Here is an 11,532-nt window from a genome sequence, read left to right on the forward strand (position 1 = left end):
TGGCTAATAAAATTGGTAAAGAAGAGCAAAGGCGGCAAAAATCAGCGCCCCTCCCAATCAGATTGTCGGAATGTTCAGCAACATAGCCAATCGGATCACCAGTATATTCACAAGTGAAGAGGATGCAATGCTTTTTCTTTATAGCCCCTCTATAAATCCCCCCTCGCGTATCACAAAGTGTATTCTCTGCAAAGTGCATTAAAACGTAATCATTCCATTATATGTCACCCTCTGTATAACTGCATCCTTGCTATTACACCAGTGATGAAAAGTATGGGAGCATATAAAGGGCTTGTGTACAGTGATAGCATGTCATGTCCTTCTCTACTGTTATCTCTGCAGTTCCTCATTTGCCAAACTTTACCCTGGAGACGTGCCGCTGCCTGATTGCCTCGCTGGATGTATCCTGATGCTGTAAACCTAGGGTTATATTCTGCCCCAGCAGGGTACCGTACCCAGCAAGAATCACCAGAATACCTGCACTAGTCATGTGACCAAGAATATGAATGTGTCATCCTGTCCTGTCTCCTATAAATATTATACATGAAATAATTCCTCATTTAGTGTGAAACAAGATATATTGGTAGTAAACTGTATGCCCCCACTCTTTCCCCTTTGTTTTCGTCTCCTTGTACCGTCTTTGAGTTATGATTATGTGACTCCAGACAGATATCAGCTGTGGGATCCCTGAACTGGGAGCAGTTTGACATACTCTGGAAGAAAATCACAGCCGGAACGGTATGTGTTTCCCTTGTGATTTGATAGGATAGCTACTCCCGTTTAAAGCTTCCATTTCATCCTGGCATTCTACGCTGTAGCCACCAACGCATCTACACTACGCATTGTAATTCTTCCTCTGCTTTCCTGCAGCGTATATTTTGTAATTTACACAAAAACGTGATGGACAGAATTCACAATGATCAGCTTGTATCAGCTCTACAGTCAGCAGGTAAGAGAGTTACCAAGATATGATTGCTGAATATACAACGTTGCAAAGCAGTATTTGGAAATACCGTATTTAGCCCACAGTGAAATGGATGTGTTTTTGGTGAAGCTACTGACTGCTTTTAGTGGTGAGCTGTTTTACTGACGTGCGTGAGGCTATGAGACTGCCTTAATATCTTGCAGGACCCAACACTGGAGAATAGAAAGCCGACTGCACTTGAATGTCCCTACCTTAGAGAGCGAAGAATTACATGGATTAAAATGTTAGATCAATTTTGTAGAAGATTTATTCAATTAACAACATGTTCTTGCCATAAAGTGAAATGAAAATGAAAAGTAAAATATATATCAGCATTTATTTATATAGAGCCACCAATTCCATAGCGCTGTATAGAGAATATTTGTCAGGGCATCAAGGTGGCTCAGTGGTTAACACTTCTGCCTCACAGCACTGGGGTCATGAGTTCAATTCCCGACCATGGCCTTATCTGTGTGGAGTTTGTATGTTCTTCCTGCTTTTGCGTGGGTTTCCTCCAGGTGCTCTGGTTTCCTCCCACACTCCAAAAACATACTGGTAGGTTAATTGGCTGCTATTAATTGAACTTGGTCTCTCTCGGTCTGTGTATGTTCGGGAATTTAGACTGTAAGCTCCATGGGGCAAGGACGGATGTGAGTTCTCTATACAGTGTTGCAGAATTAGTGGTGCTATATAAATAGCTGATGATGATTCACATCATTCCCTGCTCCATTGGTGCTTACTGTCGAAATTCCCTCTTACACTAGTGTTAATTTTGTCAGCAGCCAATTAACCTACCAGTATCTTTTTGGATAGTGGGAGGAAACCGGAGCACCTGGAGGAAATCCACACTAACACGGGGAGTACATACAAACTCCACACGGATAAGGCCATGGTCAGGAATCAAGCTCATCAATCTATCTTGTATTCTACCTGCTGGCATGAGAGTCTCTGTAGTTGATTTTTAAACGTTGTTGATTAGCATATAGTCAGTGTCACAGAACATGCTGATCAAGTGGAAAATCACAAGGTTCTTTAAGGAAGGTGATATATACATATAAATAAATTTGGAAGTGCCGTAAATATATATAATAATATGTGTAAATATAATATTTTTTATGCTTCAACCTTAATGTCAACAAATGCTTTTCAGCTGGCCCAGTGAACTTTTAAATCTGTCATTTGCAATAAACAAGTAGTCTAATTAGGCAAAGGTGCGTAAAGTCCTCCAATACTTCACATTCCCCCTTTTCGTGCACCAATAAAGAGATTTTATCTCCTGTATATGGTCTACTGCTGCCAGCTTGCCGCCATTCCTGGGGGTAATAATTCTGCTGTTTTAGGTGCAGCCCATTCAGAAGCCTAGAAGGGCTAGATTTACTAAACTGCGGGTTTGAAAAAGTGGAGATGTTGCCTATGGCAACCAATCAGATTCTAGCTGTCATTTATTTAGGGCATTCTACAAAATGACAGCTAGAATCTGATTGGTTGCCATAGGCAACATCTCCACTTTTTCAAACCCGCAGTTTAGTAAATCTAGCTCTAAGCCCATGTTCACCATAGGCCCTGGCCCAATAGGATCACTGCCTGATCCGAACACAGCCCTGAAGATTTACCTCCTATCCCATATCTATGACTTATTCAGTATTCAGAAGTATTGCCCCTACATCTGTCACCCACCATGGTGCTTCTGCAGTGGAGGTAAGGCAGCGACGGTAGAGGAGAAGTACCGCCTCAGGCAGTACTGGTGGTGGAATACGCCTAGCAGTGTTCCATCAGTAATGGATGCTGTAGAGTGTTCCTTAAGTTTTTAGAATTTGGAGAGAGATGATGAAAGCATTGTTAGGATCGTTTTAGATATTTAGGCTTACAATTAGGCCTAAAAGATATATTGAAGCTTCAGCTAATTGTTGAGTTTAGGGTGAAAACTTAGGGTAATTTTAGATTTAGGTCCTGCTAATGTAAGGGTTATGTATGGTTTGTATTATGTCTATTTGATTGATCTTTATTTTTTTTTACTTTTTTATTTTAATGTGACAAAAATTGAGTGGTGCAACTTAGTTGGAGAATATCTGTCTTTTTTTTTCAAATATGATTGTTTTCCGTCTTTCTTTGACACAAGGGGAATGGAAACACTTATACAACTTCTTAAAAGGTGGCCCTCACCATTAAAAATATGGAAGAATCCTTTAAATTTAACATTCCCAATTGTAGCTAGATAATAAAAAATAATTTTAGTCAATATTTGAAGCCTATAAATTCCATAATGAACACGCTATTACAGATATTTCTGTGATAGTCACAAAATCACTTTTTATTGCAATTTTCCCGTAATCCATCACAGTCACACCAGTTACATTTTACTGCAATAAATATTATGTCGGAGTTTAAAAGATTTTTATTTTCATTTTCAACTATACTCTAGATCAGGGGTGCTCTACTTTCCTAGGTCCGAGTCCCGCATTGGCAGATAGTACTTATCTGAAGGGTTCACAATAAAACATAACTTGCTTAAACATATAGAATTTAATACATAAAAAGATTAATTACAGTTTTGCCATATTGCTCAGGATTGTTAAAATCTCCCCATGTGCATTGCGCTACATAGCAGCGGTCTGCCACTAGAGGGGGCGTGACCATTCCACGTAGTGGGTGTGGTTATATCACATAGGGAGGGAGCAATGCCCCTCCCCTGTAACACCTTAGCCTACCTCGCCTCTGCAGTAGCACTTCACCTGTAGGAATGCATCCCCCTCATCCCCAATGTGTATCAACACCGTACTGACCTGTCCTCCTGGGAAGTGAGACTTTGTAGTGCACGGACAGTATGGCAGTGTATTAGAGTAAAGCTTATTTATTCACTGATGAACGACCGGATCTCAATGTAAGCTGGGGAATGGGGACTGGAAGAGTCTCCAGCCACAGTGGCACAAAGCACAATCCAGGACAGAGGACCTGGGATGCTGGGAGAGAGACACTACCATATTAATCTTTGTCCTGGCTTCCTGGGTCTCCCTGTACCTCTCCGGCTTCTCACGGGTTGCGAAAAAATGGGTTTGCGAGCCACATGCAGCCCTGGAGTTATGCACCAATGCCCTAAATCAGGGTTTCCCAAACCCAGTCCTCAGGGCCCCCTAACAGTGCAGGTTTTCCAGATCACATGACATAATTAGGACCACCTGTGGATCTGTTACAATGTGTCAGTCAGTAATGAATACACCTATGCTCCAGCAAGGAGATATGGAAAACCTGCACTGTTAGGGGTCCCTGAGGACTGGGTTTGGGAAACTAAGGAAGTGGAAATGAAATAACCTAAGCACAAATACAGGACTTTCATTGTCTTTCTCAGGTCTTCCGGTGGATGATTTTCTGGTACGCCTGGCCCAAATCGGATATGGAGACTCCGATGGCTTTCTCACTTATCCAAGTTTCATTTGCTGCCTCCTGAAATTTCAATGTCTGACAGGTGAGCCTCAGAAGCATGCACCCACATTATACAGAACACTTACCACTACACACCAAGCTTATAAATGAAGAAACGGTGAAGGGAAACACATGGGTACTTTTTTGGCCGCACAGTGGTGCCCATCTACTCCCCTCCCCTTCATTTACTGCAGAACTCTCTGCTTTGTTAAATAGCTTCCAGAACCACTTCTGCTTTGTACACACATTACCAGAGAGTTACCAGCTTTCTCTTCCTCTGGCACAAAGTTCTCAACTTTATATCATGATTTTACTTTCTAGATTAGCCATGTAACTGTGGTTCTTCTTTCTGTATTAGCACCCAGAGATGACCCTGCATTGTATATTTGTCATCTGACTTGTCTCTGTATAGACTCCGACTGATATGAAATCTAATTGAAATCTCACTCTCCCATTATCTCTTGTCCTCCATGCCCACTCACTCCTTTTATCTGAGGGGGAAATCTCTGCTCTCCTTTTCTCTTCCCACCTAACTACATCTCCTCTGGATCCCCCTTCTTCATACCTAGTCCACTCCTTCCCCACCCTACTGATATGTTGACAGTCACTCTCTCATCAGACACCTCTCCCGCATCTTACAATGCTACATTAATCACACACATTCTTAAGAAACCATTTGTTGATCCATAAACTCCGGTGAGCTGTGGCCCTGTCTCTAATCCCCTTTTGCCTCCAGACTCCTCTAATGTTTTGTCTATACTTGCCTGACCGGCTGTCTCTCCTCTTGCTACTGGATCCACTGCTACAATCTGATTTTCACTCCCTGCCCTCTGCTGAAACATACTGATCAAAGTAACTTACTCGGAGGTTCCCAAGCTGTGCGCCTTGGCTCACAGGGGTGCCATGTACAAGGTTGGTGGTAAGCAAGGTGGGGGACTACTTGGTAATTATTTTGGCTTAGGGGTGCCTTGAAAAATTTTTGGAGATCCTAAGGGTGCATCAAACTGAGACAGTTTGGGATCCACTGAACTAATAATCCGTTTTGCAGCTAAAAGTCATTATTCTAGACTTGTCCTCTGCCTCTGACATGCTTGATCATCTAAATTCTGAGCTCTATAGGTCTGAGGGACACTGTCCTATTTTGGTTTTCATCCCTTCTCTGATTACACCTTTAGAATCTCCTCTGCCCCAGGGATCCGCGCTGTGCTTTCCTACATTTTAAATACGTTACACTTCTCCCTTTGGCAAAGTACTTTGGTGCCCATGCAGTTTAGACCTAGGAACCAGCAGGCAGTTTATACACTGCTTTTTGGTCACAGGAATCTTAATATGCCATACCAGCGTTCATGTAGACTGTGAGCTCTAGTGTGCAAACAACTTGGTGTCTACACTGCCCCCCTCTGAGTGCAGATAACTTATGAACACCAGTGTGCGGATACAAATGGCATGTGTGACACTACCCTTTAGATTTACATGAAGGCATACAGAGGTAGTGATATTACTTTATACATCACTGGAAGACGTCGCCCAGAAATCAACCATGAAATGCGTTGGGTGAGAAACATCAGTGTTGCAGAACATAACAAGGTTTAAGAGTTGTGGAGTCTGAGACTGAAAATATAAAATGTGTTCAGTATTTGTTTTTGTATGTAGCCGAGATCTGATCAGTGTAAGAATGTAAAATAAAGCTTTATCTTCCTAACCTCTTATTTTCTGCAGAGAAGTTCCAGGCTGCAGACCAAACTGGCTCTGGCACAGTGGCTCTAAATTACCGTCAGGTTGGTATTTATAAAGAACTACTAACAGCGCCCCGATCGTGGATACTAATATTATATACTTCCACTGGCAGCCACATTAGCCCACCCTCCTGCCACAATATACAGACCCCTTAGCCACATTATACACAACCTGTTGCCATATTTCACAGACTAGCCGCCAACCTGCCAGATCTCATGGTGCACATAATCCAATCACGTTGCACCGACCCCACTAGATTGAATGGACCCTTCAGTTCTATGCTAATAGAAGACATAGCTTTACATGTTGGATGACAAATAAGGACAGGAGGAAGTATACAGGCTCTATGGTAGCGGGATGTGGAAGTAGCTACGATCATGAGGTCTGGAGGAGAGAAAGAGGTTTCACAGGATAGGAATAGTGATGTGAAACGTCCAGAAATTCTAAAGCAATAAACAAAAATACATTCTTTCCTTTTATGCGGGGAAGGGGTGTAAATATATGTAATTTCTGTGTATGTTTTATGGATCTGAATTCACATTGCTACTTTAAGACCATGGAGTGTATTATGTAGAACTGGTGTCACAAGAATTGGGGCACAGATGCCGTCTCCTGAGGTAGACAGGGCACTTTTCACACAGCAACAATAAAAAGTTACATCAGTCCAATAATATGGTACAACATCGCCTCAGCTAAAATAAAGCAAAATAAATCCTGGACTGTCCGGCAAATTAGGGAATCCCTCTCTTAGGGGCAGATTCAATTTTAAAAAAATCTGTGGGAGTTGCCTTCAGAACGACTGTGAGAAGCCTCGCGTGGATTTTTTTTTTTATTTTACAGAAATCCCCCTTGTGTTTTTACCGTAGTAATGGTAAAGGATGAGTGCCCACTATGTTCTGAGGAACATCGCGGCCAATTGAATCTGCCACAAAGTGTGGAAGTCCTAATGTCCAGTTGACATGCAAACAGCAGAGGCCTGAGTCATTAAGGAAAGTAAAGCAAAAAATAAATAAATGAGTAACTTCGCACCTGGGCAAAACCATGTTGCATTGGAGGGGGAGGTAAATTTAAAATGTGATGGCAGATTAATAGTTGGGGTAAGGCATGACCTAGATCAACTTTAAATTTCAGTGTAAACATAAAGCTATCAAGTATTTCTGCGCTATATGGAAAAACAAACAGCATTTCTTATGTGCAAAATAATAAACTAATTTGCACCCCTTGCATTGTTGTAATATGGTTTGTCCAGGAGAAAACTTACTCCTTTTTTTGCCTTACATTCCTTAATGAATCCGACCCCAAATGTCCAGTTTAATTCACTTATGAACAAGTAGCAGTTTTCTCTCTCAATGGAGAATTCCAGCCTCTTTCCCCAGGTACAGAGAAGGAGTGAGAACCTTTTAAACTTACACTTTGCAGGTACAACTGTTAATTAGCATTCTGTCTGTCTGGCAGGTTAGAAGTCCTGAAAATGGGCTTAATGAATGGAGGGACACTTGGGACAGAAACCTGGGACTTACACACAATTCAGTGGTGACTCTGTCACACTAGGGTTGCTCATAAGATTATCATATTTGGATATAAATTACAAAATGTGATTGATTCAGACCGTAATTACTTTCATTTTTTTTTTTTAAATATTATACAAATAGAGCTACAAGTTGCAACTTTGCACAATCAACCTCATAAAACAGAGTTATTATGTAAATAATTAGAGAAAGTGTGGGATATTGACTAAAAAAAAACATTGCCACATCATGAAACTTGGTGTCATCGCTTTAATTTTCTGAACTATATCAGCAGTTGATGCTTCTTCCGATTTTCATATTCATTCTTTCATGAACTACTGAAAACTGAAAGTTTGCTCAAATTGACTTGTTCTCTATTTCACATGTTAGGCTGTTTCTTAACTCCTCCTCGCCCAGCAGCTTGTTCTCTATCCCACAGTTATTGTCTATGTGCACCCACCACCCCTTCTCTATCTATTTCTTAATTTGGTGCTGGCAAAAGCCTTGCCACCATGTTACAGGAGAAATATGCTTGGCAGAGTTCCAGACTGCATGTCTAACACCTGAAGATGTCCCATATCCTGGAACACTTGAAAGTATCCTTCCCATGTGAAGTCCTAAGTGGGTGGGGGGGGGGGGGGGCAAGACTTGACTCGGCAGCCTATTAGGAACACTTTAAAGAAACAAAGAATGCAGGTGGCCCACTGAGCTAGCCCAAGTTATCCCCCTGTCCCTGGCCCCATCGTGATAGTGTTCATTTTACTCTTATATTTTAGAGTTGTACTGTACTGCCTGTCCTCCGTGTACAGGGATTGTAATCACTGTCTGAATCAATGTTGTAAATAGTCTTACACAAACGTGTTTATATTATATAGATATATTTGGTAAACATTTTTCGATAAATAAAGGATAGCAATATATGAACACCTTATATTAAAAGTGTTTTTAATCGTAGTGAACATACTTCATAAGAAGGTTTGCAGTTTGTTCACGAATTTTCATTAAAAATGCAAACAAAAAATCATAGAGGAAATAGAAAAAAACAACCCCCCAACCCCATTTTTTTATGTTCGTCTGCATTCTAGATGGGGAGCAGCTCTGCAGGAGGGAAGATAAGAGGGGGTGGAGGTGGCTCTTTAGTAGTAGACACTGGACGAGGGAGAGTGGTTCTATGGGAGAGACGGAAGCATAGATAGAGGAGGTAGAAGTTGGTTATGTGCAGAAATCTTCGTGCATGGTTGGACTGGAGGGTCTCCGCTCCGTCTTTTGTGCCTCCTCTTACTTAAGAGCTCAGATGATGGAATGGAAATCCCATTTCTGTACATACCCCTGCTACATAGCTGTATTAAGACAAGTAATCAAGCAGTGGGCAAGTGCAATTCTTGCCCAGGTCCACCGCATTACACAACTGAATAAAGTTGCTGTAAGTCAGTGTTGGCTAACCTGTGACGCTCCAGATGTTGTGAAACTACAAGTCCCAGCATACCCTTCCAGCAATAAGCTTCTATATATTGGCAAAGCATGCTAGGGCTTGTAGTTTCACAACACTTGAAGTGCCACAGGTTAGCCAAGCCTGGTCTAGTGGGACAATCCCTATGTTTGGTGACTGTTCTGCCCAATCTAAGGGGCGGATCAAGACTGTGTACTCTTTATATACACACTGCATTCTTTATATACTACACTATGGTGCTAGCTGTCCTTCGTGGGCTGACCACTCCCCCTCTAGTGTCCGGTCTCCCCTCTATGATGGCTGGCCATACCCCCTCTGGTGGACCCCTAGCGTTGCAGTCCCCCGGTGGGCCCTTCATGCCCCAGGGACACTGTCCCTTACAATGTTCTGAAATTATACACATTGCACTGTACAATATGTCCACATTTCAGAGTTGTGTGTGTCTCATAGTAGTGTATAAAAGTGTACTCAGAGATTGCTCCATGCAGTAAACACGTCATTAACAATAGAGAATCCCCTACACAATTGATGAATTATCTTCTCTTCACTTAAGTATTTATAATGTCATCTCCTCGTTCGGTCTTCAGTATCACCTATATGCTCATGATATTTAACTCTACATCTCTTCTCCTAATCTTTTCTCCTCCCTCCTCTCTCGTGTAACTGACTGCCTCTCAGCCATCTCCTCCTTGATGTCCTCACGCTTTCTTAAAATTAACATCTCCAAAACTGAACTTATTGTCTTTCCCCCACCCAGATTCCCTTCCCACCATGACCTCTCCATTGTTGTTAACAACTCCACTATCTCCTCTGTCACCCAACTCCGCTGCCTGGGAGTCACTCTTGACTCCTCTCTCTCTTTCGCCCCCCACATCCAATCCCTCACCCAAGCCTGTCGCTTCCAACTCCGTAACATTGCCCGCATCCGTCCCTTCCTCTCTCAAGATGCCACCAAAACTATCATCCATGCTCTCATCATCTCCCGCCTCGACTACTGCAACCTCCTCCTTACTGGCCTCCCCTGCTCCCACCTCGCCCTTCTCCGCTCTATACTCAATGCGTCTGCGATACTCCTCTTCCTCTCACGCCGCTCCTCCTCTGACTCCCCTCTCTGTCTTTCCTTACACTGGCTCCCCTTCCCCTATAGAATCTTTTTCAAACTCCTTACCACCACTTACAAGGCTCTCTCCCAGTCTACTGCCCCTTATATCTCTAACCTCCTTTCCATTCACACTCCTGCCCGCTCCCTGCGCTTAGCCAATGATCCAATGATCGCTGACTCTCCTCCACTCTGATCACCTCTTCCCACTCTAGAATCCAAGACTTCTCCCGTGCAGCCCCCCTTCACTGGAACGACCTCCCTCGCTCCATCCGTCTCTCACCCAACCTGTGCTCCTTCAAACGGGCACTTAAAACTCACCTGTTCCTTAAGGCCTACCAACCATCCACTTAACCTCTCATCTCTTCTGTTTATCCTCTGGCCCCTTTTTCCTCTCCCTTTGCTTCACTGGCTCTCTTCTGTGCTTGATTTTGTTCACCCTCCCTTAGGATGTAAGCTCGTATGAGCAGGGCCCTCTTTCCTCCTGTCTCCATATCTGTTCTTCCGCTCCGTCTCTACTGTATTTGCCTGCCCGGAGTTTCTGAAGTATTGGTATTTTATGTTTAATGTTCTGCACTGTTTTACCCTGTATGGTCTACTGTTTGTACTGTGTACGGCGCTGCGGAAACCATGTGGCCCCTTACAAATAAACGATAATAATAAGATAGTATATGACATTATTATTTTAACAGTGGCTGATGCTGGCTGTGTACAGCTGAAGGGAAAATTAAAGAGAGAGACAATTGGAAGAAGGCTTCAACAAGACATTACATGCCTGAACATGGTCTTAGCCAATGTATGCAAGAATTTCCTCAGTATCGCACTGGTGGAAAAATTAAATATGGGTAAAAAAATGTTCTCTTCCAAAACAGCAAGATTCTCAGTATAATCTCCTTGCTAGAGACCAGGAGAGTATTGAAAATGGGATTGGTTAATCCCAATCTAAGCAGCTGTGTAGTGATTGATTTCCTGTAAGATGTCAGGTGTTGCATTGTACATTGCAATTTATTTATTTGTACTTTTCATTCTGTGTTATTTTTGTCATTTCAAAAAATGTTTTCAGCGATGTTCTGCAATTTCCTGCAGTTGCCACAAGATGGAGCCTGTGAAAATGTCACAAATTAATGCTTCATTTTGTATCTTTTCATAACATCGTGTGACAAAATATTTGCATACAGTTTAGCAAGTTTACACATAAATACAATCTGAATCTTTGTCATAAAATACAGTGTTGTAGATTTCTTTACAAGTAGCAAAAAATATAGTAGTGCATCGCAGAGAAGGTAACAGTAGATTTCTGTGATCACTGTTGTGGACCACAAGGGAAAAGAAAATTTGCTTTATTCACTAAGGA

The 11,532-nt window shown here is 42.2% G+C and overlaps 1 protein-coding gene across 8 annotated transcripts in view; it reads left to right on the forward strand.

The window, feature by feature from the left end:
* The window catches only part of LOC142102157 (calpain-1 catalytic subunit-like), a 35,193-nt gene extending 23,876 nt beyond the window's left edge, over positions 1-11,317 (forward strand). For 6 of the 8 annotated variants that reach the window (XM_075186821.1, XM_075186819.1, XM_075186820.1 and 3 more), the window contains 6 exons: positions 343-401; positions 670-738; positions 871-949; positions 4,311-4,427; positions 6,104-6,162; positions 10,871-11,317. In XM_075186821.1, coding sequence (XP_075042922.1) covers positions 343-401; positions 670-738; positions 871-949; positions 4,311-4,427; positions 6,104-6,162; positions 10,871-10,897 — 410 coding nt within the window. In that variant the 3' untranslated portion in view covers positions 10,898-11,317. Of the gene's footprint in view, positions 1-342; positions 402-669; positions 739-870; positions 950-4,310; positions 4,428-6,103; positions 6,163-10,870 lie in introns of those variants that run through there. The other 2 variants (XM_075186824.1, XM_075186826.1) reach the window with 2 other exon arrangements.
* Positions 11,318-11,532: the final 215 nt, after the last annotated feature.

This window comes from Mixophyes fleayi, chromosome 9 (assembly GCF_038048845.1).
Source record: "Mixophyes fleayi isolate aMixFle1 chromosome 9, aMixFle1.hap1, whole genome shotgun sequence".
NCBI lineage: Eukaryota > Metazoa > Chordata > Amphibia > Anura > Limnodynastidae > Mixophyes > Mixophyes fleayi.